Source organism: Drosophila willistoni, assembly GCF_018902025.1.
Source record: "Drosophila willistoni isolate 14030-0811.24 chromosome 2L unlocalized genomic scaffold, UCI_dwil_1.1 Seg196, whole genome shotgun sequence".
In the NCBI taxonomy this organism is placed as follows: domain Eukaryota; kingdom Metazoa; phylum Arthropoda; class Insecta; order Diptera; family Drosophilidae; genus Drosophila; species Drosophila willistoni.
Window position 1 is genome coordinate 4,787,406 of NW_025814048.1, and position 25,672 is coordinate 4,813,077.

Genomic DNA, 25,672 nt, shown 5'->3' on the forward strand with positions numbered 1-25,672 from the left:
AGAATCTGAATTGTGAATGTATATTTTGTGTCTCTTTTTTTTTTGAGCATCATCATTATCATCTGTTTTTCGAATTGGCAAGATGTCGGCATAGCTGATAATATTTTTAGAAAAGCGCTATGCTGCATCTAGTCAGTTTATTCAATAGAGCAATCGACAATATTATCTAACGAAATCAACTAAAAGTGAGAGATAAATGGTTATAGAACAGTCTAAGTATCAAATTGAGCAAACATTAAAAATTTATCTATGAATATATATATTTAGTTTCAGACATAATGCTAAAGGATCTACAAAACAAAAATTAGATAACTTAATTCTGTAAAAATTCTTCAAAAGTTTTGGTTTTGTATAAAAAAATATTCGAGATAATCTGTTAAAGTGGTTTTTCACGTAAAAGCAATTAAGACGTGATAAGTAATTAAAATACTAATTAAAACCAATTTTATAATTAAATTTTTCGTCCCAGAGACCACTAAAAATTACAAATCTCCCTCAACATTGCAAATACAAAGATATAAAAATGAAATTCCAAAAAATAATCACATTTTCTTTTAAAAATTGCGCCCAGCTACTTCCAAGGCCGATAGCGATTTATTAGTTTATCGATTTATATTCAAATCTCAAAGCAGTCTGGCAACGCCAGAACGTAGGAAATGCAGTTGGCGCTAAATTTAAAACTCAAGCAAATGATATACACCCAAAAAATGAGCAAATGCCAAATTTTCTTTTTTCAAATTCATAATTTAAGTAACGCTTTGCTCTTAACCTATATTGGGATACATTAGAAACTTGTTGGTTCTGTCTGTAGGGGTTTTTTGGATGGACCGGCAACCAAGTCCTCATCTTCGTCCTTCTATACCTCCATTTTAGTACTCATCGGAGGGTTCGGTGCCAAAGTAACGATCGCCAAAGTTACCAATGCCGGGTATAACATAAAACTTACTATTAATCTCCGGATCTAGAGCGGAAGTAACAATTTTAACCTGCCGAAAAAAGGATTAATATCATTGGTCGTTTCTTTTTTTTTTTTTGGTTTGTATTCAGACTTACCTTAGGAAAGGCATATGCTATGGAGTGTACACCGATTTCAGCCATTAGTAGCGAGGCCAAAATGATATTCTCCTCGGGCACATCGTGATCGAGGAGGACACGTATCGCCATCATTGCAGCTGCTCCAGTGGCCACTGTGGCATCCATAAGTATCACCTTGTAGTCTTTTATATCTTTGGGCAGCCTCAAATAATAGAGCTCTGGCTCGCCTGTCTTTAAATTGGTTTGAATTAGGATTTTACCAATGCGTATATCCTTGCAGACATCGCAGACAGCTTGCTCCATTGTTTCGCCGGCACGCAATATCGAGACACCGCATATTTTACGTGAAGCCATGCGTTTTCCTTCATACAGGACACCCTGTGGTGTTTCCACTGTCGTCTGCTTAAAGGGAAAGAGACTCAAGGCATATTCGATGACCAATCGAATAAGACGTTTCGAATAAAATATAAACTCATCTCGCGATGTGTTTTTGCAGCGGATAAATGTGTGCAGTCCCTTAATTTGTGGAGTTGGATGAATTAAATGCAGTGATTCCGGCATAGGCTGATCCTTATACGAGTTGGCTAAAGTCTCGCGCAACTTGAAGCCACGCTGATATGACAAAAAACCAAAAAAATTGTTAACCATATTTTCTTTCTCAACTCTCTTTTAGGTTCTCACCAATTGCAATTGGGTGTGCACATGCTGGACAATGAGATGTATGGCAACTTTGTTTTCCCCTCCTCGTGGCACAATTATATCGGCATGTGCCATAGTTGGAGCTATGTAATTGGCATAGGAAGGCTTTACCATATTCAAATATTGCTTGAGAACTCCCTTCAGATCACGTCCACGCTGAGAGATGTCGCTACAAAACAAAAACAAATGTATATCAGAATTAATAAATTAATTAATGGGCGTGTCTTTTGCATTTTGAGCGAAGGAGCCCCATTAATATATGTATAGTTACCGCTTTAGACGCCTGGCGAGACGTATATCGGGATCTGTGTCCACAAATATCTTCATATCGAGCAGCTTCAACACTTCGGGACTGTGAAAAGTTAGAATGCCCTCAAATATAATGACATTGGCACCGTACATCGTCTTTGTTTGACTTTCACGACCATGTGTTACAAAATTATACACTGGCACTTCCACTTTGCGTCCCTCTTTCAGTTTGGTAAGCACATCGATCAATAGCTCAATATCAAAGGCATCCGGGTGATCAAAATTATATTCATTTAGTAAGGCCTGCTCGTGTTGCTTCTCATTAAGAATCTAAGAAACAGAAAAGAAGTCTAAACTATGAAAATAAATCGAATACATAGGCCAAAAGATTCTCCCACCTTATAGAAACAATCCATCGATAGCAGTGTTACCCATGGAACATCGAGACTCTCAATGATTTTCTCGGCCACTGTTGTCTTGCCCGATGCACTGCCACCACAGATGCCAATTACGAATGGTTCCACCTGTTGGCCAGCACAATTATACCATGGCGGACGACCAGCTGTGTATATGGTGCGATTATTTGCACGTATTATGCATTCGGACGGATTTGCGGTGGTCGTTTGATTGCCAATCGATGTGGTTCGAGTGCGCTGTCTCCGACCAGATGGGCCACGCATTGGCGATTCCAGCGCCGATTTGGCAGGCACTGTGGTGGGCGAGGCGGGGCAACAGTTGAGTTCACCACCGCCCGCCCCAGGATCAATATAAAGCTGTTCTGTTACATCGGAGCGATCGTCACTGAAATGCGTCAAAAAAGAATAAAAGAAATAATTTAACAATTAGTCAGCTATTCATGAAATTAACAAAAACATTTTCTTGTGATTAGCATGGAGTGAGGCAATCAATTGATTGATTGATAGTGATTGGTATGGATAAGATGATGACGGCATTTTGGTTTGTTTTATTGAAAATAGGTCAAGAGGAGACTGGAAAAGGTACGAAAGGATAGAAGCTTCAAAGTTGTGTAAATCAAGGATACACACACACACACACACATGTAAACGTATACTACTCACTGAGCTACTCTACATTTTTCTCTTTTGCGCAATCACACGAAGGCATACATACAATATGGAACAGAACATTAATTAACTAAATTAACGAAAAACATATTTTTGTGCAATCAAAACAAACGTCACTTACATCTAATATTTAAACAGCTTGTATTTGTATAAAAAAAAAAAACACCCTAAAAAAGGTTTGCTTAATCTTTTGAAGTAACTTGAAAATGAAAATTTGTACTCCTTTTAGTTAATACCTTCATTATTCTATTTAAATTTGTTCTCTAACGAGGTAATCTTTTGTTTACCAATGAAATTAGTTATCAGTTTTGGCATTCTGCTATATGACGAAATAAATATTTTAATAGCGAAAGCTTTAGTATTTAATATATCATTTAATCAAGGTTCTATATATACAATTTTCCGCGAAAATTCAAATATATTTTGAATGCAATATTTTTATAGGTTCTGGCCCTAGTATTATCGTGCATTGCACTCTTTTGGCAGCCAGACTAAAAGTAATTTTTGTTTTGCAATCCCCTTTCATGCTCATCCCCTCCTCCACCGTCATGTGTCAGTCAAATTTAATGTATTTATAGTTTTTACAATAAAATAACAAAAAAAAAATGTAAGAGAGCGCAACAGGTTGCTAACCATTTACATGCACAAAAAGAAAGGGATAGCTAGATGAATACACATACACACACTCCCCCCCATTGGTAATGTAACGGTATTAAGAAGTCAATTGCCAAAAATAAAGAAGGTAATACAAAGCAGGGGACGTGGCTTGATCGACAGTGACGGGTAGCAGCGTCGGCGGCAGCGGCAGCGGTAGCAGCAGCGCCATATTGGATGGTGAAGCAGACGCAGTTTGCTGACGCTATCGTTTTTGTGTGTTTGGCTGTGTGTGTGTGTGTGTTTGGGTTTGTGTGCGTATGTTCGCCAGACGCTGACACGATAAACACACATATTAACAAACAAAAAAATAATATACAAAAAAGCGTGTTAATTAAACACAAAAAACACAACAATAAAAACAAAACAATTAAAGCACAATGAGCAAGAATGATGAGGAAATGAGGGGGGACATTTTGGATAGGAGAGGTGAAAAATGTACGAAAAATATGCAATGAATTTTCAATTTACATGTGACCATTGGTTTTCGTGACTACAGGCGGGGGAACGGCAGCGGCAGCGGCAGCAGAGACGGCGACGGCAGCAGCAGCGACCTTAACCTTTGACTTGACAGAGTTGTTGTGGTTGTTGTTGTTATTATTGTTGTTGCTGCTGTTGATACTATTGGTTGCAATTCTCCCCTTTGGATTGTTGTTGGCTTCATTCGATTTGCTGCATAAAAACGTGATGCTGCTCATGGCGAACGACCACAACAACAACAGGAATAAGAAGATGTGAAGATGATGAGTGATATTGTGGGCGAATGGTCGGCGTTTTTGCGATTTTCTTGCTCAGTTCTTTTTCGGTGAAATGGGTCAATCACTCTTTCACTCACACACACGCACGCACAAGCACATGCACACACACACAAAGAGAGCGAAAGAGCCCGAAAAATGTTTTTCTTTTTGGCCTTTTTTATTTGCCGGCTGATCACATGTGATTTGCGTTTGTCCTCTTTACAATCAAAGGCCCAATGTATGAATAATGCCCGAATTGTTATTGGTATTTTTTGTATTTTGTCTTTGCTTTCGATATCTAATATAAATAATGTGAGCTAATTGTGAATATTTGCAAAAGACAGAGAAAGAGAGAACCCGAACCCGGCGAAATGACAGCAACAACATGCAGCACGCGCGTTTGGAAACGGAATGACAAAAAAAAAGAATATCTGTGTAAGGCAGAGCTAAGGTTAAAAAGAGAGAAACAAAAAATAAAGGCCAGACAGCTTTATCGAAGTTTCAATACCCTATCTAACATGCGCCATGACCGAATTTTGCTTTTAACAATTGATTAAATGGTTGATTAAATGATGTGATAATAAACTAATCAAACAAAACATTGCTTAGTTGGAAATATTTATTTACAAACTAAAGTTAATTCAACTTTTCCAACAACATTGTAGCGAATGCATTTATCGGCATAACAAAATGTTTATACTCTTTTTGCGCAAGGGTATAACAACAAAAATGCTGCAAAAGTGGAGACGAAGGAAAGATAGAGTACGAGATAGAGATACAATTTTGTTTGGTCCTCTCTTTCCCACGTGTTTCAAACTGCAGTCTGCGAGGTAAAAACAAATTATCTATTGAAACTAAATTTATCATATGGCCAGGTATGCAAATACATACATACATATGTTCATACATATATATATTTAATTGCGCCTTTAGCTTCTGGAGGCTAAGAATGATGAATGAGAAATATTGTGCTTATATGTAGATACATATATATGTATGTACATATGTTTCATCGTGCGTGTAGGTGTTTGTGCATAAATGCGTGTGTATCACATTTTAGCGACTGCTTTTTTGTGGGGGGTTGTGGGAGATCATTTTCCCCCCTCCGATTTGATTTTCACACATTTCGAGCACTCTTGTTACGTCTGATGAATTTTGTTTACCTGTCGGAGCTCGCCGAACTCGATGGATTGTAAAATTTGATTTGTTTTGTTTGCGCCATAGATATAATATTTAATTACTTTAATATTTGATTTCTTTTGCAGTCAAAGCAAAATTGCAGCAGCGATAAGAGAACACAAAAAACACGCGGTCCGTGCTTCTCCTTGCCAAAGCAACTAATTCTTATGGTGGGAATAAATAGAACAACAATAAAATGAAAAAAACGTGCGCGTTTTGTTGTTGTATACTGCGCGGCCGAAATCTATGTACATATATGCAATTGTGCGGCAGTGTGTGTATCTTTGGAATTGTAGCTGTAAATCTGTAATTAAAGAGTCAATAAAGTTCAATCAAGGGCATAGATTCCACGTTTTGTAAAGTTGCGAAAGATATGTGATGAGAAATTTTTTTAGAGAAAGCATGACAAAAAGAGCTGAATAACCAGCTGATTGGCCTATCGGGTATATCGATAACTTTGGTGGGACCGTTTATCACAACAACAAAAAAACAGCTGACACTTTGGCGGGAATTTAGCTGCTTCAAATTGGCTGAAATCTATGGTGAAAAATAAATGAAAAAAAAGTCATATGAGATTCTCAACATTAGACCTAAATTGTTTAAAAAATACATTCTTCTGCTTTTAACTCACTTGCATTTAATGATAAAGGATAAAAAAATACATTTTAAATTAAATTAGAGCAGGTTCGAACTTGCGAGGGGGTTTGAGGAGGTTCGTGAGCACTCCACTCATGCGTGTTGAATTACTTTGTTGATAAAAAATAAATAATATAATTACATAGATAATAAAAAGCATAGTTCACAAAACTGTTTTTATTTTTCTTTAGTAAGTTGTAAAATTAAATTTAAATTTAAGATTAGAAAAATTTGCATTTTGTATTAGTTGTGAGGCACAGTGGGACCGTAATACAAATGCACATATTTTCATGTTGGTGGCCCATTGTACATAATAGCAATTGGCTTTCAAGTAGGCCCTGAAATCGGAATTTGCTTTGCAAAATTTCAAGGTAGTCGATTCGGATGAGAGTGATTTCATTTCGTTTTAGTTAGTCCTACGAATTGTTTCTTATTTGTGAAAGCTCGTCGAACGGAAGCAAATCTCGCTTTACCCTTTTGAAAAATAAAGGAAAAAGTTCGTAAACAGCGAAAGAGCCCATCGAGTTAAACGCGAGACGAGAGCAAAAAAGAGGATTTCAAATTAAAAGGTAAGTGATAAGAAGCAAAGAAGATAAAGTGCAATAAAAGTGAAGTGAAGTGAATAAAGTGCAATGGGAGATAGTGAAAAACCAAGAGCGGGGAGAGAGCGCGAGAGAAGGGCACTGCAAAATGGCGACGTTTAGTTGGGAGCAACGTTTCCAGGCTCCTCCATATCCCGGAAGTTTACCGTTATACCGCGATTATTGGGTATAAGTATATATTTCTAATTTGTTTCTATTGCACTTTAAACGCAAAGTTCATAGTGGGCAGGTCGCCAGACTTTCCATTTCTCAGTTCATTTTTTTTTCTGCAGACTTTTTTTTCCAAACGTCAAATTTATTTTTGACAACTAATTTTTGCGAATTTAATCAAGCCAATTTTTCGACTAAAGTGAGCTTTCAAAAATGGTTTATGTGAATGTTAATTATTCCTCCTCGTTTTGTTTTTTTTGTAATAGATCATATACCCAAAATGGTTGCCGACAATATGGAAGGAGGTAATGTGAGTGTTGCCGCACCCACTTCAACTGGATCTAAATGTAATGTTGGCATTAAGGAGGAATTGCCCGAGGGCAATTTTATTATGGTATCTGTTGATATCGATACAACTGGCCGCCGCTTAATTGACGAGGTAAGTGGGTGGAGAGCGAGAGAGGGAAGAGGTTCAATGAACTTTTTGGCCGCGGCTAATCTAACCTCAATTTTCTCCTCTACCACTTTTCTCTCTTTACTAGATTGTCCAATTGGCTGCCTATACTCCAGATGATCATTTTGAACAATATATCATGCCGTATATGAATCTAAATCCAGCAGCTCGCCAACGCCATCAAGTTCGTGTTATATCGATTGGTTTTTATCGTATGCTGAAGTCCATGCAGACCTACAAGGTTACTATTAGTTTTCTATAAATATATATATATATATATTTGTCTAATTTATTTAAATCCTAATGCGACATTCCTTCTTTAATTGCGTCTCCTTTAGATTATTAAATCCAAATCGGAGATAGCTGCTCTTAAGGACTTTCTCAATTGGCTGGAGCATTTGAAATTGAATAATCCGAAATCAGACGGTATTGTCTTGCTTTATCATGAGGAACGTAAATTTATACCCTACATGATTTTGGAGTCGCTCAAAAAATATGGTCTTCTGGAAAGATTCACCAAATCAGTGAAATCATTTGCCAATTCTTTGAATTTGGCCAAAGCCTCATTGGGGGATAACAATTCCAAGCACTACAGTCTACGCAAATTGAGTAAGATTCTCTCATTGAAGGCATCATCTACCACTAGCACCTCCTCTACTACCAAGGAGGAGACTTCATCAAGCAGCGGTGATACTGTTGCTGATAGCACAAGCAACGCTGATTCCAGTATCGGTATCGAGAAGTCAAATGCACCAAAAAATAATCTAGAATACGAGCGAGAAATATTCGATGGCAATGCCAGTGTCCGAGCTAAGCTTACATTCAATGTGGCTTTGCAATTGAGCAATTCGAAATCTGCCATCGAGGTGGAGTCTTCAGAGGCTTTGGATAATCTATTCAATGCCTTGCAACCCTTTGCCAAGCCCATTGAGGCTGATATACGTGAGCTAGACACTCAAAATGAGAATTTGGAACGTCAAAATTCGTTTCGTCCAGTGTTCTTGAATTATTTCAAGACAACCCTATATCACAGGGTTCGTGCTGTCAAGTTTCGTATCGTTTTGGCAGAGAACGGTTTTGATTTGTCATCTCTCAAAACCATTTGGACGGAAAACAGCAGCGCAGGAGTGGACAAGGCATTGCAGTCGATAACTAGTTTGAAGCCTGAAGATAAATCTGAGCTTGTAGAATTGCTGGATAGCTATTTCGATCCCAACAAGACCATTATTAAGCCGGTCATTAAAACCAACAATCGCCGTCGTAGCCGTCGCACAAATGGTGCATCATTGTCCAAAAGTGGAACAACTGGCGGTACTTCTAGTTCTCGTTCAGCCAGCACTGAATTCGGAGCTGGTGGCGATAAATCGCAAAGTTTGTCTTCGGTGCCAGATTCCACCACCACGAAGACCCCATCGCCAAACAAAGCAGCCAAAAACGGTGGATCAGTACGTCCACGTAAGCGTAGTTCTCGTCGTAGTTTGCCCTCAAGTGAGGTTAAAGCTACGTCAGTTCTTGAAGAATCGTCTTCCATAAAGGCGCAGCTGAACAATACTGTTCCCGCTATATCTGTGGGAACTTCCTCTCCACCTACCATAACCCAAGTGCCCATTGCGGCCTCGAACTGAGAGCTGGGACAATCCTGGCACTCTGTAAATATAATGAAGTTGGCGGCTAGCTGCAGTGCAGTTCCAAGTAATTAAATCGTTTTAAGTAGCGGTAGAAAAACGTATACAAATTTTATTTTTGTAGAATGCTTTTTATCATAATTATTGGTAACTGTAGTTGCTTCTTTTTTTTTACGTATTTAGTAAGCTTACATTGTTATTTAATTTTATGAATTTAAAATGAGAAAAAATGCAAAATGAAATCAACTTTATCCCAATTATACTAATATTGTTCCTTTTAGCCAACTTCAATCAAAAAATTTTTTTTTTGTTGAATGGAACGATGTATCAAGAATAACGTAAAAAAATGCTGAAGTAATCGACACACTTTAAATGAATCGGAAGAAGTTACCTAAATGAGTATGCGAACTATTTTCCTTATGCAAGAACTAACACAGATTGGAAACAAGGCTCTAAATTCCAAGTGTACTTCCACACTCACAATAGTCAGCCAAGACATAAGCAAATCTCCAAATGCCTTCTAAATATTGAACAAGTTAGTGATACACAAACCACAAAAGGGACAAGAAATAACATCAAACACTGTATAAGCTTCAATTGGTAGTGCTGAAGAAATGGATTCAAAATAGAAAAAACAAAAACAACAACAACGACAACAACGTACACATACAACAAATTGGTGGATCATGAGGGGCAAGAATGCTGTTAAGTTGAAGATGACGGATTAAATCAACACTAATTACACACATTAAGTTGAATGATGACGGATTAAATCAACACTATATCTACACAAAAAACTGTAACAATATGATCAATCGTTGCGTTTAGACATAGTTTTCCATTTGTTAGCTCTGCAACTAAAAGAAAAAAAAGAACGATTGGAAAAATATGAGTCAGATAAACGCTTCGATATACATTAATTTTACATTGGGCAAGCCTTAACACAAAATTAACACTAATCTAAGCCAAAAAAAAAAACAAAAAAAAATCGAAAAAAATGTTAATGGTGGATGGAGGGCTAAAATCAAACATATCCAAGTGCTCATGCCCAATGTAAAAAAAATATTGAAATATTGAAGCTTAGACACACTAACTTAGAAGGAAAGGAGAAACTAAAAGCTAATCACACACGCACACCTACACATTGTTTTTTCAAGATGTATTTCATAAGTGTTTCATGTTTCACAAAAATCCCAAACACATTCTTCCATCTTGGTCTATATATATGAAATTGTAAAAAAACACGTCAAATCTATCTCGACATTGTATGAATAACTTGAAATAAAACTGTGATGGCTATACTGTATGAAAAAGGCATTTGAATTTCCATATAAAATTTAAATTTCAGTTTCTGCGCGCGCACTCGCTGCTGCGCGGCGAAAAACGGGAACGGCGAAATCCCTGGTCCGAAACAGCGAAAAGTGGAACGGCGAGAATTGTTTAACTGAAACTTCAACTAAACGCCAAAAACTAACTAAATACAAATGTTTTAGTGACTTTGACTAATCATTTTAGTTTATCATTATCCATCTTGAAGGTTACATGTCTCCGGACCACCTGCCCAGCATAATCATCTAAAGAGCTCATTGGCCCAGCACATAATCATAAGCTACAGGTGGAGGACTTCCCACACAAAAACCAACGATAAGAGTTTGTTAAATACATAAATATTAATTAATTCCGAAAAGATGGCCACGGAAGAGCACCAGAGATTGGCCAATATAGTCAAGAGTTGTCATGAAAATCTGCGTCACTTAACCAAGACACTTGGAGCTGAAGCAGCATGGCAGGAACACACCAGTCCCAAGAATGCGAAAAAACTAAACGAATATGCTCAGGCCATGCGCGAGTTGTCTCAAGTGTGGGAGACCAATGAGAACAATCTTGAACTACAGGCCAGAAGTCGTATCAAATGGACACTGGACTATATAACAAAATATTTCTACACTGAAGGCATTTACATGCAAAAGAGACAGCGGGAGCAGAGGTTACTTGATTCCTATGAGAAGGAACTTGAAGTGAAGGATACCTGGAGCTGTTCGTATCGGGAGGAACCACCAGATAGATTACGTGTTTTAGATGTTGGCAGCTGTTTTAATCCCTTCCGAAATAGTGCACATTTTGAAGTGACAGCTTTGGATCTGTGTCCAGCCACAGAGGATGTTTTACAGGCTGATTTTCTTAAAGTAGAGGTGGACAAAGAATTAAAGGAAATGGTCATACAGGATCATAATGAACAGGGCAAAGGAAAATCTGTAAAGAAACTCCCTGCTGGCTATTATGATTGTGTGATCTTCAGTTTGCTTTTGGAGTATATGCCCAGCGCAGAGCAGCGTCTATCATGTTGCCAAAAAGCCTATGATTTGCTTCGACCCGAGGGAATCTTGGTAATTATCACACCGGATTCTCAGCATGTCGGTAAGAATGCCAATTTAATGAAAAACTGGCGTTATTCGCTGGCCAAATTGGGTCTTTTGCGTGTACGATTCGAGAAATTGCCCCACATTACTTGCATGGTCTATAGAAAGGCCATTAGCCTGTCATTGGCCCAACATTGGGCCAGCATACATCGCGAGGAGGGCTGGTGTGAGGCCATAAAGATACCCCAGGATGAGAACTAGCGCAATAAATCGAACAAAATCAATTGTAAATCTACTTATTTATATTTATGGGGTGCATTTGATGAGTTTTCTCTCCTTTATCTATACGTCATAAATACTTAATACCATAAAAATTAATGCTACTGGACTGAGGGAGGAGCAGGAGGAGGAGTTGAAGAGGCGACATCTATGCCATCCATTTGAGGAAAAAGACCAGCTGCTGCTGCTTGACGTTTCTTCATCGCCGTCGTGGCCCCCTGTGAGATTTTCATAATATTTGGCGGCAATGGCTTCTTGCGATCGGCTTCCCATTCAGCGCGATGCAAACGCTGGCGATGCTTGTACATGTTGGCATTTGAAAAGAATGTCATTGGGCAATTCGGACAGGTGTATAGCACTTCACCGGTGTGCGTTGATGTGTGTTCCTGTCACATACACAAAAGAAAGTGAACAACTTTGATCAAGGAAAAACTATTGAAGACTTACCCTCAAATCCTGTGGTCGCTTAAAAGCCTTTTCGCACATGCCGCACTTGAACTTCCTTTCACACAAATGATTGTGATAGATGTGACGCTTGAGGGCACGGGAATTGGTGGATGTCTTATTGCATATATGACAGCGATGCTCTCCACCGGGTGGCTCGTGCACCGTATTCATATGCTGCTTCAGCCCTGAGAGATGTCGTAGCCATGTCCCACAAATTTCACATTGCACTGGATCCGGTTTGGGACGCGGCTCATCGGAATGTTCGAGCTCGTGATGCTTCTTGAGATTCGTTTGTGAGCGTAGAGTTTTTCCACACTTATCGCATATAATGGCGGTTTCAGGATCGTGCATATAACGCAAATGTTCCTTCAGTTTACGTTCCGTGGGAATTCTAGAAAAAAATATTTATAAATATATATTCATAATCAACTGAACTCTCGCGGTGTATATCTTACTTTTTATTGCACTCGGGGCAAGTGAATTTGAACTCTGATTTGGGCACATGCTTGGACACATTATGATACTCAATGGCCGCCTTTGTAGTAAAACTTTTTGGACATTTTTCGCACTGATAGGTTCGTTTTTCCTTGGTTTCTCCCCCAGTACCAGTGCCCGAACCCGTTCCATCTGCTTCCGTCGAATGGGATTGCTCGTGCAATTCAAGTGTTCGTGAATCCTGCAAAACTCTTCCACATTGGGAACACATAAAATGATCCGGATTTCTATGAACTAGCACATGCTCGGCCAGCGCCTTGCGTATGTGAAATTTGCGTCCACAGCAATTGATGTAGCCCGATTCAATGTTGTGCGACATGCGCTGATGGCGTCGCATGTCTGCAAAATTCTGTACAAGCAAATTACAAATGTCACAGGGGAATTTCTTGAAGAATGACAATATTATCTCATCATATTCATTTTGCTGTTCCTTGCGCCGTTCGATCTCCTCACGACTGAGACGGACAGGTGGAACCACTGGCTTAGGACGTTTGCGATACTTTTTGGGCTTGACTACCACACGTTTTGGAATTTCCGCATAACGCTCCTCGGGTTCAATGTCTGGCAAAGAGTCACCATCCGAATGGATGCGACTGGAGTTGTCATCTTCATCGGAGGAGCTAGCGGAATCATCGGTTCCTAAAACAGCTTCGGCAGCAACAAAATCCATATCGTGGGCATCGTCATCCGATTCAAACTCCCTTTTCATTTGCTTTGGAGAAGGTGGAGATTCTTTTCGAATTTTCGGTGGGCGCCCTCGTCGTGTGCTACGCCTTCGGGGTGCTGCTTCAGTAGCTATGGACAGGAGTTCGGCCAATGGTCGGTCGCCATCTGAATCGCTGGCCAGCAGCTGTTTCTTTTCTTTCGTATACACTGGATCCTCTAGCTCTGTGTCCACCTCCATTTTGCCCAGTGGTTCCAGCTCATTGACTTCCAATTTAATCTCGTTTGGCGCAAAGAATCCCTCCTCGGCCAAGGCATCCAATTCGACTGCATATAAGGGATTAACTCCGGCACTTTCGTCACAAAACTCCTCAGCTCCGCTTCGATGTTGATGCAATTCAAAGACCCGATCGTAGAACTCATTAAAGGAGCGCACAATCTGCCAGCAATCCTGGCATATTACCTCCAAAGATTTGGTGGAGCTGCCCTCTGATTGGGGTAACTGAAGGAAAAAACGAAATTATGCCGGCTGACAGAAGCAAAGTTATTGGATTGTCACTCACTTCAAAGAACAAAAAATGTTTGCTAATTTTTGCACGAACATTTAGCCGCAGTCCCTCCACCGAGGACAGGCCTAGTGCCGTCTCAGATGAGCAGAGGCTCAAACAAAGAACACAGGCCACCATTGAATGCTTCACTAGAGTCCCTCAGTTGTTTATAAAATACCATTCGTCCAGAGCTTGTAAATCGTCAGCAAACTAAAAATGATTATTTTTTTTGGTAAATACCCGAGATTTCAGTGTTGAAAAGTGAAAAAATCGGCTGTAGCTAGATTTCAGTGTTGCCAAATGCTATTTTTTATAAGCGTTTTAAAACGCGTGAGTAAAACGCTCGCCTTTTAAAACGCGTGAGTAAAACGCTATCAGAATCAAAACAAAGACGAAAGTCAGAATCACAACAAAAAGCAAAAAATTTCAAAAATGTCTTATTTATTTATGCGTAAGGTTTTTTTGTGTTAACAAATTGTCAAAAATACTGAAATCAATTAGAAACCAGAGTGCCTAACTTTGACTGCGCCGAAGTTTGTATACCCTTGCAAGTTTTTTTGTTACTCTTTCCTCACATGAAGCTATCAAAGTGGAAAAGGTTTTATCTAAAAAGGCTAATGTTTGCGAAAGAACGGCCTTCAATCTTAGCATAAGAAATAATGAAGTTATTGACAAAATGCACTGTTTTTCGACCGATTGTTCTTATGGGAGCTGTATGATATAGTCAACCGATCTTGAATTGACAGTCATTAACACATATGTATATAAAACTGGCAAATGTTTTATTTTAAAGCCATCGCGTCAAATAAAACAAAGTTATTGAGAAAAGTCACTGCTCGTGAGTTTTCCGTTTGTATGGGAGCTATAGGATGTGGTCCTACAAGCCTACATGTAAAACAGACAGACGGACACACGCAAGGTGATGGCTATTTGAACTCTTTTCCTTTCCTTTCCTCCCTTTTTGAAAGGGTATAAACTCCCACTGCTGGAGAAACAGATACAATGCATTTATCGCTTCCTTGGACCCCTGCGAGTTGGCATCCGATCGGCTTCCCATTCGGCGCGATGCAAACGCTGTCGATGTTTGAGCCTGTTGGCAGCACAAAAGAATGTCATGGGACAATTCGGACAGGTGTATAGCACTTCGCCGGTGTGCGTTGATGTGTGCTCCTGTCAAACCCAATGAGAAGAGAGAACTTTATTAGAAACCAATGTTAGCGCTGGAAAATTACTCACCCTCAACTCCCCCGGTCGCATAAATGACTTTTCGCACAAGCCGCACTTGAATTTCTTCTCAGCTATATGATTGTAATATATGTGACGTTTCAGGGAACGGGAATTGGTGGAACGATGATTGCATATTTGGCAAATATGTTTCTCACTGGGTGGCTCGTGCACCGAATCGACGTGTCTTTTCAGTCCACGTTTGTTGCGTAGCCATGTCCCACAGATTTCACATTGTACTGGTTTTGGCTTCTCCCCCGGCTCATCGGAATGCATATACTCATTATGCCGCTTGAGATACTTTGGCGAACCTAAAGTTTTACCACATTTATCACATATTACGGAGTTTTCTGGATTATGGACAATACCCATATGTTCTCTTAATCTACGATGTACGGGGAATCTAAAAAAAGAAGAATAGTTTACACCATATACATATGTATATCATTTGATTATATCTATATGTATCTTACTTTTTGTTACATTCGAGACATTGGAATTTGTACTCTGATTTGGGGACATGCTTGGACACATTATGATAATCGAAGGCAGCCTTGGTATTGAAACTTGTCGGACACTTTTCGCATTGATAAGTTGGTTTTTCCTTTGAGCCAGCCCCCAGGCCATTTGCTTCCGCTTCATGGGTCCTTCTATGTAGTTCCATGGTACGGGAATCCGGGAAAACTTGCTCACATTGGTGGCACTTAAAATGATCTGGATTTTGATGGACTAGCACATGCTCGGCGAGTAGTTTTCGTGTACAATACTTGCGTCCACAGCAAGTCATGTAGCCCACTTCAATGCTGTGAGACATGCGCTGATGACGTCGCATGTCTGCAAAATTCTTAACAAGAAGATTACAAATGTGACATGGAAATTTCTCAAAAAATGACAATAAAATCTCGTCATAGCCATCCTGTTCCGCTTTGCGTCTTTCGATCTCCGCCCTTCGTCTTTCGATTTCCGCACTACTGGGACGGACTGGCGGATCAACGGGTTTTTTGCGCTTGCGATATTTTTTGGGTTTAACTACCACGCGTTTGGGAATTACTGCATAACGCTCTTCGGGTTCTATGTCCGGCAAAGAGTCAGAGGAAGAGATGTCAGAATCATCAGTTCCAAGCTCATTTTCCGCAGCAGCAAAATTAATTTCGTCATCGTCGTAATTTGAATCAAATTCGTGTTTAGTCTCGCTGGGAGGCGATGGAGGTGTAGTTTCTTCGACCTTTGGAGAAGGTTCTTCTTTTCGAACCTTAGGTGGACGTCCGCGTCGCCTTCGTGGCGCAGATGAAGGCATCTCCTTCATCAGAAGTTCGGCCAAGGGTCGATCGCCATCTGAATCCAGCAGCGTTTTCTTTGCATCTATGGGATTTACAAGCTCTACATTCAACTTGACTTTGGGCAGGTTATTCATTTTCTTAGGGCAGGGTAAAGATTCTTTTGACACATTCGATGGACACCCTAGTCGTGTGCTGCGCCTTAGTGGAACAGCCTCAGATGGCGTCGACACGAGTTCGGAAACGTTTTGCTCCTTTTTTTCAGAATCCACCAGATCTTTTGCGTCCTCCTCCACCTTAGCCAGAGGTTCCAGCTCATTAACTTCCATTTTAATTTCGTCCGTCTCAAAGATTCCCTCCTCGGCCAAGACATCCTGTTCGTACAAGGGATTAACTGTTGCACTTTCGCCACAAAACTCCACGGCTCCGCTTCGATATTGATGCAATTCAAAGACACGATTGTAGAACTCATCGAAGGAGCGCACACTGTGCCAGCAATCCTGGCATATGACCTCCAATGAGATTTGATCAATTTCGGGTAGCTGTAAGAAAACGCTATGCCGGTTAGAGCCAAGACAGAGATACTATTACACTCACCTCAAAGAACAAGAAATATTTTCGTATTGTCTCATGAACGCTCAACTGCAATCCTTCATTTGAGGAAAGTCCTAGGGCAGTCTCCGTTGAGCAGTAGCTCAAGCAAAGCACGCACTCTGTCATTGAATACTTCACTCAAGATCCTCAGATGGCCACGAAATAACATTTATCCAACGATCAAATAAATTTAACAATTTGTTAATTTTATTTTTTGTACTTTTAGCGCAAAACTTTTCCACACTGGATTCGATAGAAAGTAAACCCAAAAATCGATAATACAAACTGCTAACTTCGCGCCGATCAATTATCGCAAGGCGACGTGACTTATCGGCTCTCTTGCCATCTCAAATCTCATTTTCAGCTGATTTCCTTTCAATTTATGTTGTTTAATTAAAATTTTTTAAAAAAGTATCGTAAACATGGGCAAAAAGTCTGGTAAGAAGCCCAAAGGACAAACAAAAACTAAAGGACAGATACGGCAAAATAACCAAAATGCCAGAGTGAAGAAAAACAAGCACCGCCAAGAAGTGGTTAAATTGCGTCTCAGTCCTGGAACCAGCAATGGGGCCATGGTAAGTAAAATAAAAAGAATAACGATTTACGCGCGCGTTTTCGTAGAAGCCCCGTTTGTTTCGTTTGGCGGCTGTCGTTGGGCGTTTGGTGGGAGGGCAGACAGGGAAGATTCTTATTGTGGCCAAGGCGCAAGCGCCAGAGCCCAACACCCAAAAGAAGGGAGAAAACAAGTGAAAGGTGAAAAGTGTAAAATTGAATCATCGTCGTCCCAGTGGCCAACAGAAGAAAACGAAAAAATCCCACCATTAAATTTTGTGAAAAATGGAGCAAATTTGGCAGCAAGTCTGCTCCCATTATGAAGTGCCCGAACAGGTGGCCAGCGAGTGGTACACACGAATCCAGCAACAATTGAGCCAGGACTCACCCACACGAGCCTATCACAACTGGCAAAAGATGATGCACCACAAAATGGAGCATCTGGCCGAATGTGTTAAACGGCACAGATTCAACATTGTATTGGCTGCCTTTTTCCAGTATTACCATTTCGATGGCAATCGTAGTTGTGTCCAACAGAACTGTGAGATTTTCGAGGAATTCTGCCATGATGCCCAGTTTGAGGATGAACAGGGTAAGGCCATAATATGCAATCTCCTTGGACGTAGCAAGAACAAAGAGCACGAGCTAGAAATGGAATTAATGTCTCATTGTGTCTATGAAGAGGAGGCCAATATGTTGCAGGACATGGATTTGGTCATTTTAGCGTAAGTATTTGGCAACCTCTAAAGAAAGACTCATTTGAACGCCTTTCCGTTGCAGTGCACCTTTGGAGGAGTACAAACGTTATACCAAACTATTGCGCTTGGAATATACAAATCTCGATGATGCCAACTATAAAGCTATGAGGGTTAAAGTTTTAGAAACTTTACTAATGATACCCAGCATTTATGCCACTGCCGAATATCATGAAAAGTACGAGGATTTGGCTCGCTCCAACATACGCAATGAAATTGCCGAATTGAAGCAGGAACAGTGAGGCAAAGCTTAGACAAAGATTTAGTGCGATTTTTATGTTATTTATGCTGAACTACAGAACCTGATACACCAAAAACTACATGCATACTTTGCAAAGGATCATTTGCTCCTTTTTACCATGTCTCCTGCAAGTTCTAGAAAAAAATTATAATCAAAAGCAGAAACTGGTATCCTATAGTTAGGTTTTACATACGCCTAGTATAATACGTAATAAGTCCTGTTGTCCATGCAATTTCCAAAATAAACTTTAATGTATATATACTTATATACCTCGAAAAAACCTATATCCTATTGTTTTAATTGAAAAAAACCTTAAAGATCTTTAAATAATTTTGAGGTAAGTATAGAAATATCAGATGAAATTAATCGATTTATTTTCTCTTTCGTCAATTTAGCAAAAACCAGAAGCCAACAATAAGCTAAGGGCACTTCTTAAACAAAATTTTCAAAAATTTAAAGATGATAAGATAATCAAGGTGAATATAAAATAAGAAACCTTTAATTAAAGTTAAATAACTATGTTCATTTGTTTTTAGACACCGAAGCGCCTAAAAGATTTTCCAAAACCTAAACGCAAGCTGGATTTCAAGACCAACAACAAAAATCCAACACACATGAAGCCCTTAACGGATTTGCCAAAACCAAAGTTCTACAGACCACCCGAGGTAGACTCGAATTCTAAAAATAACTATATAATTAACCTTAATTATTTTTGCTTAGATTTGCGGTGCTTCGAGCAACTTAAGAAATGAAACGATAGAAGAAGGCGAAATTATAGAAGAGCTTGATAGCAGCTGTGATGATGATTGTATAATATTGGATCCCAGCTCAATATGCATTGACGTAGATAATGATGATAATTCGCAAGAGGAGCAAACCAAATATGATACTAATGCCAATGAAAAGTTGCAGAATAATGACAATGATTCGTTCATACTTAAAGATAGCAAACGCAATGCCCAATTGTTGTGGAAACAAAAAACTGATAATGGTTTACTATATTCAACTCTAAGCGAAACACATAATCCTCCTAAAGTTTTAGATAACGAGGACACTGGAATAATCACCATAGATGATAGTTTGGAAATACCAGAATCGAAAGCTGTTTCAGATGATTCCATCGTATGTCTCGAAGACTATATACCACTGTCAAGTGGATCAGAACTTCCAAAGGCAGAAGCAAAACCAGTGAAAAAACCAAAACGTCCTGTCAAGAAGACTCGATTGAATGATAGTCTCTTCACGACATCAGATAGAAAGAAATTAACAGCATATAATACCAATACCTTTAATCCCAGCGAGGAAGGATCGGAAACGGAAGGTACTAAAACAGAGTCCGGACCAGAGAATCATAAGCGTTCCATAGTTATAGATGGTAGTAATGTGGCATTTGGGTAAAATTTACATACACACATTTATCTCAAAGAGACTTGAACTTATCACATTTTGCTTTTTACAGTCATGGCAATTCGAATGTCTTCTCCGCCGAGGGTATTAAATATTGTCTGCAATATTTCGAAAAGATGGGGCATAATGTAAAGGCGGTGGTACCCCTTTTCCGCAAGAATCCAACCAAATCCTCGAATCCAGAGTTACTCGATCGTTTGTACAAAGAGGGCAAAATTGTATTTACACCTTGTAAAAACTTACCTGGTCAAATGTCTAGCAGTTATGATGATCGGTAAGTGGGATCGATGCTAAATTGTTGAGGAAATTCAAATATATTTGTCTTTTTTATGTTGTTAGATTCATTTTGCAAATTGCGTATGAATGGAATGCGGCGATTGTCTCTAATGATAATTACAGAGATCTAATTAATGAAAATGTTGCGTTTAAAAAGATTATTGAGAACCGTGTAATTGGCTATTCTTGGTGTGATAATATGTTCATTTTGGCCAAGGATCCTTATGGCCGTTGGGGTCCTCAATTGGAAGAAATTTTACGTTGTTAAATTTTGACTTTATTTGTTTTTTGAGTTTGAAGGTTGTATTAATTTTTTTTTTCCTGTTTATTTTAAATTTAAATCGTTTGTATGTTTAACATTATTAAAAATTTAATTGAAATGTGCAAAATTGAGTTTGAAGGTTGAAAATGAAGATTAATGCCATCAAGATATTTAGTTTATAATTTCTAAAAGAAAGAAAATTTATTATTTACAATAGTGAACACGAATAATGTACAAAATTAAGTCATCTCATGTGTATAATAAGTACATTTACATATATTATAAAAGAGTAATAAGTACATATACGATTTGCTGTTTGTTTTAGTTGGAAACTTGTTAATGGCAAAGTATAATACTTTTGTTTAAACCACTCGCATGGTGGTTGTTGTCGTGCTGGTTGTTGTGGTTACTGTGTTTCCCACTTCATAGACTGGTGGTGGTTCGTTGGGACTCACTACTCCGGCAGCTGCTGCCAGACTGGGATTACTGCTCTCCATATTGGTACTGGTTAATATAGTCAATGTGGATGCAGCTCCACTGAGTGATTGATCCTTATTTGGATAGAATGCTGCTTCATCATAGCTAGGCGGCAGATCCAGAGTTTTTGGCAGAATGGTTATATTATTGGGTTCATCAATAACGGGACACATGTTGCTGACGCCAGATCCACCTCCAGAGCAATTGTTATTGTTGGTAACATTGATTTCCATTTGGCGACGTGCTTCAAATGAAAACGTAAAAAAAAAAGAGATTAAATTTTCAAATAAAAGCGCCATCTTTCTTAGTGTTGAACAATTTTAATTTGTTCGACTCATTTGTGAGCAACATGTTATTAACATTCTGGCAACATGTTATTAACATTGTAGGTAACATTTTGTTGTTGTTGTTGCGCTATTGAGGTAGCATGAAGAAATTTGTTAAATGTATTTGTAAATAAACACCTACACCAAAGGTGCCAGTCCAGGCAGAAGCGCTCGTAATTGTAAGTAGAATGTCGATGAATCATAAATGATCAAAAATGTGGCCACCAACTTGGCCAGAAGAGCCCTAGCCTTACATAATTGGCCCAGTCAACAGAAAAAAAGGTGAAAGTTGCCTTGTAAATACATCAATTTGCATAGATGCAACAGGTCTAGGTGGCAAGTTGGTACAAAGTTCAATAAAGTTGGCCATAATCGAAAGAGAAAGCCTTAGTTTTGGTGCCCTAATGTGTATTGACAACCTGTTGACTTTACACCTGATTGAGTTCACATTTTCACGGGTTGTTCCATTTAACCTTCTCCATCTATTCTTCTTTTTAGTTACAATGCTAATGCTGCGTCGTCTAGTCGGCTATAGTGCCCTGGGTGCCGGCCTTATTGGCACAGCCCGTAGTCTGCATACAAATGACTATGATCTGAATTCTTTGGGATTGGTCCGACTCACGCGGTCTGCATGTGCGGTCGTCGATGTGGCGTTGACCTACAAACGGGAACTCTACTACAGGGAATGGGATAAATCCACACCAGAGTACAAAGCGGAGAAGAGTCGTGTCCACAAAATTGCCGCCGAGAAGCTTCTGGAACTGATATGCACAAATCGTGGAGTCTACATCAAAGTGGGCCAACATATTGGCGCTTTGGAGTATCTGCTGCCCAAGGAATTCGTGCAAACAATGAAGGTCCTACACTCGGATGCACCACAGAATCCCATCGAAGATTTATTTAAGGTCATCAAACAGGATTTAAAGCAAAATCCTGAGGATATATTCGATAGTTTTGAACGAGAACCACTGGGAACAGCCTCCCTGGCTCAAGTTCATAAGGCGCGTCTGAAAACGGGCGAAATTGTCGCTGTTAAGGTCCAGCATCCGTATGTAAAGGGTAATAGCCTGGTGGATATGAAGACCATGGAATTGGCTGTCAAAATGTTGGCTAAAATATTTCCCGATTTCAAAATCCAATGGCTGGTGGAAGAGTCAAAGAAAAATCTGCCAATTGAATTGGATTTCCTCAACGAGGGTCGCAATGCCGAGAAGGTGGCCAAACAATTTGTGAAGTACGATTGGCTAAAGGTTCCCAAAATCTATTGGGAACTGAGCACATCCCGAGTATTGGTCATGGAGTATCTAGAGGGTGGACATGTCACCGATTTGGATTATATAAAGAAGAATCAAATAGACACGTTTGCGGTGGCCAATCGAATTGGACAATTGTATTCTGAAATGATATTCTCCACCGGCTTTGTGCACAGTGATCCGCATCCGGGCAATATATTAGTACGAAGGACGCCGCAGCATAATTTAGAAATCATACTGCTCGATCATGGTTTATATGCCAATTTAACGGATAAATTTCGTTATGACTATTCCAATCTTTGGCTAAGCATATTGAATGTGGATCGCAAGGCTATGCGCAAACATAGCGAACAATTGGGCATTAAGGGGGATCTATATGGTCTCTTTGCCTGCATGGTAACAGGACGTCCTTGGGAGACAGTAATGCAGGGCATTAGTAAAGTTCAATATTCCAAAGAAGAGGTGAGTTAGTCATAAACACAAATGAATCACTCAATCACTGAATACCCTTTTCCATTTGGCAGAAAAATACTCTCCAAAGTAATACCTCGCTGGTGCTGCCTCACATTTCGGATGTTCTCGAACAGGTGGATCGTCAAATGTTGCTCATATTGAAAACGAATGATCTAATACGTGGCATTGAGTCCACACTGAAGACCCAGAATCGCATGACTGCCTTCTGGGTAATGTCCAAGTGCTGTGTACAATCATCCTATGCCGAACAAAGAAGTCATACGCAGCTGAGCAGGAGAACGCAGACATGGCTAAGTCTAAAGGAACGCTGGGACTTATTCAAATTGAATATCTACTACCTCTACTTGGGACTGATTAATTTCGGTTTCCTTACCGCACTCAAACAGATTTTATAAAAACAGACACACACAAAGTACAAAACAAATGAAATGATAAAGATCAAGTTTACCTCGTTGTCTTTGGAGGGCCAAAGCTCGTGCATTGGCTTCTTTTTTGCGTTGCATGGCACTCTATTTGTTGGTTTTTAGAGACACAGAGAGACGGAATAGATAAAGATTTAAAGACAAATTAGATAAGCACAAAGTTGAAACGGATGGGGTCAGGTCATGCTTACAATAATGAGAGCCGTAGGCAACAAAAAAATAAAAAGGAATACTAGAAACACATAAACTCCATATGTCGGATAGAAATAATAAAATGGTGCATCGTAATCTTCATTTGGATAGTCATTGAATGGAGTAGTAGTTTCCCAAGAAGAATTGTATACAATCGAAGTTTTGTAATCCGTTATGTTAATTGTGTAATAACTTGTTGTTGCCGTTGTATTCACAGATGGAGCCATTCTTTTTTTTTTAAGACTGAAAACTTGAACCGAAATATATGTATTTCCGTGTCGTTGCGTGGGCGTTTGCTCGTTAGTGAATCAAAATCGAAACTAAAGAAAAAAACCTGACCGACAAATTGATGATTGCCCGACCAAACACCTCCCCATGGGTCAGGTTCACCTATACAGACAGAGAGATATTTGCTTTGTAATCATTAGCTGATAAGGCATGAAGGATTTCAGTAGCTTACAAGTTTTTTCTTGTTTTTTTTTTTTTTTTTTGGGGCTAGGTAACGAATGTTTATCAAATTCTGATGATACGATAAATATGTGCGCAAAATAGATATGCATTGTATATAATATATACATATATTCTACACTGACAAATTCCATGATTTATTACCTTTTTTTTTTTTTTAACAATAAGCATTCAAGCATTTTGAACTATGGAACTTAAAAAAAAAGAGGAAGAGATTATTATTTACCTGCTGCCAATTCCTGTATTTCCATTCGCATTTGCTTACACGAACGATAGCTAATCAATATAATCTGCCAAAAAAATGAAAAGTAAACTATAGATATTTAATTAAGGAATATAAAATTGAACTTACCCTTAGAAAAAACATGGCAATACATAACAAAGCCAATGCTATAAGTAAGATACCTAGTTTATCCATATTTTTATATATATATATATATGTAGTATTTAAGGCGGGGATCTTTTGTTTCTATTTTGTGATTCACTTTAAATGCTAAAGGCGCATGCAAACTTTATTCAGATAAGATATTCGGCAAGACTTAAGCTCTTGATGGAATTACACTAATTACTATATATATAATTGCTTTTCACTTTTTATTTTTGTACTTGTTCGCTGCCAGTTTCAATTGCAACTGACTTTTTGTTATCAGTTTCATCATCATTATCATGATCTTCCTTTTGTTTATCTCAGAATGTTTTCTTGCCAATGCGATGCGATGTGTTGACTGAGTTTGAGTTGAATTTTTTTTATCTATTATCTGGAATTTTAATTAAAGTTAATGAACCATTTTGTTTGTTTTTGTCAAGTTTCGTATTTTGTTTTTATTTTTTTTATTTCTTTTGCAACATATATATTTTTAATTTTTGTTTGATTTACAATCAAAAAGAAAATCCAATCACACACAATTCTTAAATTTATATATATTATTTTGGTAGATTCCATTTAGATACATTTAACATTTCATTTAAATTTTGTTTTTTGTTTTTATGGAACTATAGCCTAAAAAATGTATAATTATAAATTTATGTTCTTTTGATTAGCATTGAAATTGGAATTGGTTTGGTTTGGTTTTTTTTTGCTTTTTGGCACAAGTAATTTTTAATTTTATATGTTCTTTTTATTTGTTGTTTTTTTTTTATATCAGAGTCAAAGCCAATCTACATATCGTATATAGTATATGGTAATTATCCTTTATTTATTTTAATTTCATTTCATTTCGATTTCGATTTCCTTTTGTAATCTGAACTGTGGCCACATGTCACATTCAATTAACAAAGTGTTTGTCCATTTTGCCACTGCTATTTAAATAAATTTAATTATCTCCAAAAAGGTGTCTGTGGGAGGGAGAGAAAGAGAGAGAGAGAATGACACAATATTTCATTATTATTCATATGAAAATGTAATAATTTATGTAGCATAAAAAATTCATTTGCAATCCAAAAAAAATACTTGAAAATTTATGCCTACTTTGAAAAGTAGTTACACACAATCCTCATGAATATTTAGGAACAACAACAAATTTTCCTTTATGTCCCATGTCAAAATATTTGCTTTTGTTTTTTGTTTCTGTTAAT

The 25,672-nt window shown here is 38.5% G+C and overlaps 10 protein-coding genes across 14 annotated transcripts in view; 5 read left to right on the forward strand and 5 right to left on the reverse strand.

Moving 5' to 3' along the window:
• Window positions 1-723: 723 nt before the first annotated feature.
• Window positions 724-5,797, reverse strand: LOC6640302 (uridine-cytidine kinase-like 1). Of its 2 annotated transcripts, XM_023181985.2 has the most exons (7): window positions 5,623-5,797; window positions 4,194-4,412; window positions 2,382-2,784; window positions 2,006-2,313; window positions 1,717-1,903; window positions 1,054-1,647; window positions 724-986 (listed from the first exon to the last, which is right to left on the reverse strand). In XM_023181985.2, the coding sequence occupies exons 1-7, from the start codon at window positions 5,679-5,681 to the stop codon at window positions 870-872; spliced, it is 1,887 nt and encodes a 628-aa protein (XP_023037753.1). In that variant the 5' UTR covers window positions 5,682-5,797; the 3' UTR covers window positions 724-869. The 2 variants fall into 2 exon arrangements, with proteins under 2 accessions (XP_023037753.1, XP_002063393.2); XM_002063357.4 differs by lacking the exon at window positions 4,194-4,412 and having other exon boundaries at window positions 5,623-5,796.
• An 872-nt stretch (window positions 5,798-6,669) lies between these two features.
• Window positions 6,670-10,418, forward strand: LOC6640301 (maternal protein exuperantia). 3 transcript variants are annotated; one of them, XR_001450578.3, is made up of 5 exons: window positions 6,670-6,843; window positions 7,293-7,465; window positions 7,569-7,721; window positions 7,819-9,172; window positions 9,387-10,418. XR_001450578.3 is itself a non-coding variant. In XM_015178712.3 (4 exons), exons 2-4 carry the CDS (start codon window positions 7,307-7,309, stop codon window positions 9,103-9,105), a joined length of 1,599 nt encoding a protein of 532 aa, XP_015034198.1. In that variant the 5' UTR covers window positions 6,670-6,843; window positions 7,293-7,306; the 3' UTR covers window positions 9,106-9,367. The 3 variants fall into 3 exon arrangements, 2 of the variants coding, with proteins under 2 accessions (XP_015034198.1, XP_002063392.1); XM_015178712.3 differs by lacking the exon at window positions 9,387-10,418 and having other exon boundaries at window positions 7,819-9,367; XM_002063356.4 differs by lacking the exons at window positions 6,670-6,843; window positions 9,387-10,418 and adding an exon at window positions 7,076-7,225 and having other exon boundaries at window positions 7,819-9,367.
• Window positions 10,419-10,519: 101 nt separating this feature from the next.
• Window positions 10,520-12,625, forward strand: LOC6640300 (S-adenosylmethionine sensor upstream of mTORC1). Its single transcript, XM_002063355.3, has one exon. The coding sequence runs from the start codon at window positions 10,794-10,796 to the stop codon at window positions 11,724-11,726; it is 933 nt and encodes a 310-aa protein (XP_002063391.1). The 5' UTR covers window positions 10,520-10,793; the 3' UTR covers window positions 11,727-12,625.
• LOC6640299 (transcription factor grauzone) lies at window positions 11,748-14,147 on the reverse strand. The gene is made up of 4 exons (XM_023181982.2): window positions 13,913-14,147; window positions 12,647-13,851; window positions 12,192-12,582; window positions 11,748-12,130 (listed from the first exon to the last, which is right to left on the reverse strand). The coding sequence occupies exons 1-4, from the start codon at window positions 14,033-14,035 to the stop codon at window positions 11,846-11,848; spliced, it is 2,004 nt and encodes a 667-aa protein (XP_023037750.1). The 5' UTR covers window positions 14,036-14,147; the 3' UTR covers window positions 11,748-11,845.
• A 571-nt stretch (window positions 14,148-14,718) lies between these two features.
• Window positions 14,719-17,214, reverse strand: LOC6640318 (transcription factor grauzone). Its single transcript, XM_002063353.4, has 4 exons — window positions 16,996-17,214; window positions 15,595-16,940; window positions 15,134-15,524; window positions 14,719-15,067 (listed from the first exon to the last, which is right to left on the reverse strand). Exons 1-4 carry the CDS (start codon window positions 17,116-17,118, stop codon window positions 14,906-14,908), a joined length of 2,022 nt encoding a protein of 673 aa, XP_002063389.1. The 5' UTR covers window positions 17,119-17,214; the 3' UTR covers window positions 14,719-14,905.
• Window positions 17,215-17,290: 76 nt separating this feature from the next.
• Window positions 17,291-20,526, forward strand: LOC6640316. Its single transcript, XM_002063351.4, has 6 exons — window positions 17,291-17,567; window positions 18,936-19,016; window positions 19,077-19,205; window positions 19,261-19,934; window positions 20,000-20,221; window positions 20,287-20,526. Exons 1-6 carry the CDS (start codon window positions 17,415-17,417, stop codon window positions 20,489-20,491), a joined length of 1,464 nt encoding a protein of 487 aa, XP_002063387.2. The 5' UTR covers window positions 17,291-17,414; the 3' UTR covers window positions 20,492-20,526.
• Window positions 17,574-18,914, forward strand: LOC6640317. The gene is made up of 2 exons (XM_002063352.4): window positions 17,574-18,269; window positions 18,325-18,914. The coding sequence occupies exons 1-2, from the start codon at window positions 17,830-17,832 to the stop codon at window positions 18,539-18,541; spliced, it is 657 nt and encodes a 218-aa protein (XP_002063388.1). The 5' UTR covers window positions 17,574-17,829; the 3' UTR covers window positions 18,542-18,914.
• Window positions 20,527-20,743: 217 nt separating the features above from the next.
• On the reverse strand, window positions 20,744-24,539 carry LOC6640314. 2 transcript variants are annotated; one of them, XM_023182030.2, is made up of 3 exons: window positions 24,450-24,539; window positions 24,324-24,387; window positions 20,744-21,206 (listed from the first exon to the last, which is right to left on the reverse strand). In XM_023182030.2, exons 1-3 carry the CDS (start codon window positions 24,513-24,515, stop codon window positions 20,848-20,850), a joined length of 489 nt encoding a protein of 162 aa, XP_023037798.2. In that variant the 5' UTR covers window positions 24,516-24,539; the 3' UTR covers window positions 20,744-20,847. The 2 variants fall into 2 exon arrangements, with proteins under 2 accessions (XP_023037798.2, XP_002063385.1); XM_002063349.3 differs by lacking the exons at window positions 24,324-24,387; window positions 24,450-24,539 and adding exons at window positions 23,464-23,524; window positions 23,629-23,882.
• On the forward strand, window positions 21,374-24,258 carry LOC6640315 (aarF domain-containing kinase 1). Its single transcript, XM_002063350.4, has 3 exons — window positions 21,374-21,467; window positions 21,787-23,003; window positions 23,066-24,258. The coding sequence occupies exons 2-3, from the start codon at window positions 21,792-21,794 to the stop codon at window positions 23,408-23,410; spliced, it is 1,557 nt and encodes a 518-aa protein (XP_002063386.1). The 5' UTR covers window positions 21,374-21,467; window positions 21,787-21,791; the 3' UTR covers window positions 23,411-24,258.
• A 563-nt stretch (window positions 24,540-25,102) lies between the features above and the next one.
• LOC6640282 (kinesin-related protein 6) overlaps window positions 25,103-25,672 on the reverse strand; it is a 36,071-nt gene continuing 35,501 nt past the window's right edge. The window contains exon 7 of the mRNA XM_023174842.2: window positions 25,103-25,432. The gene's annotated coding sequence lies outside the window, so the exon portion shown is untranslated. The remainder of the gene's footprint in view (window positions 25,433-25,672) is intronic.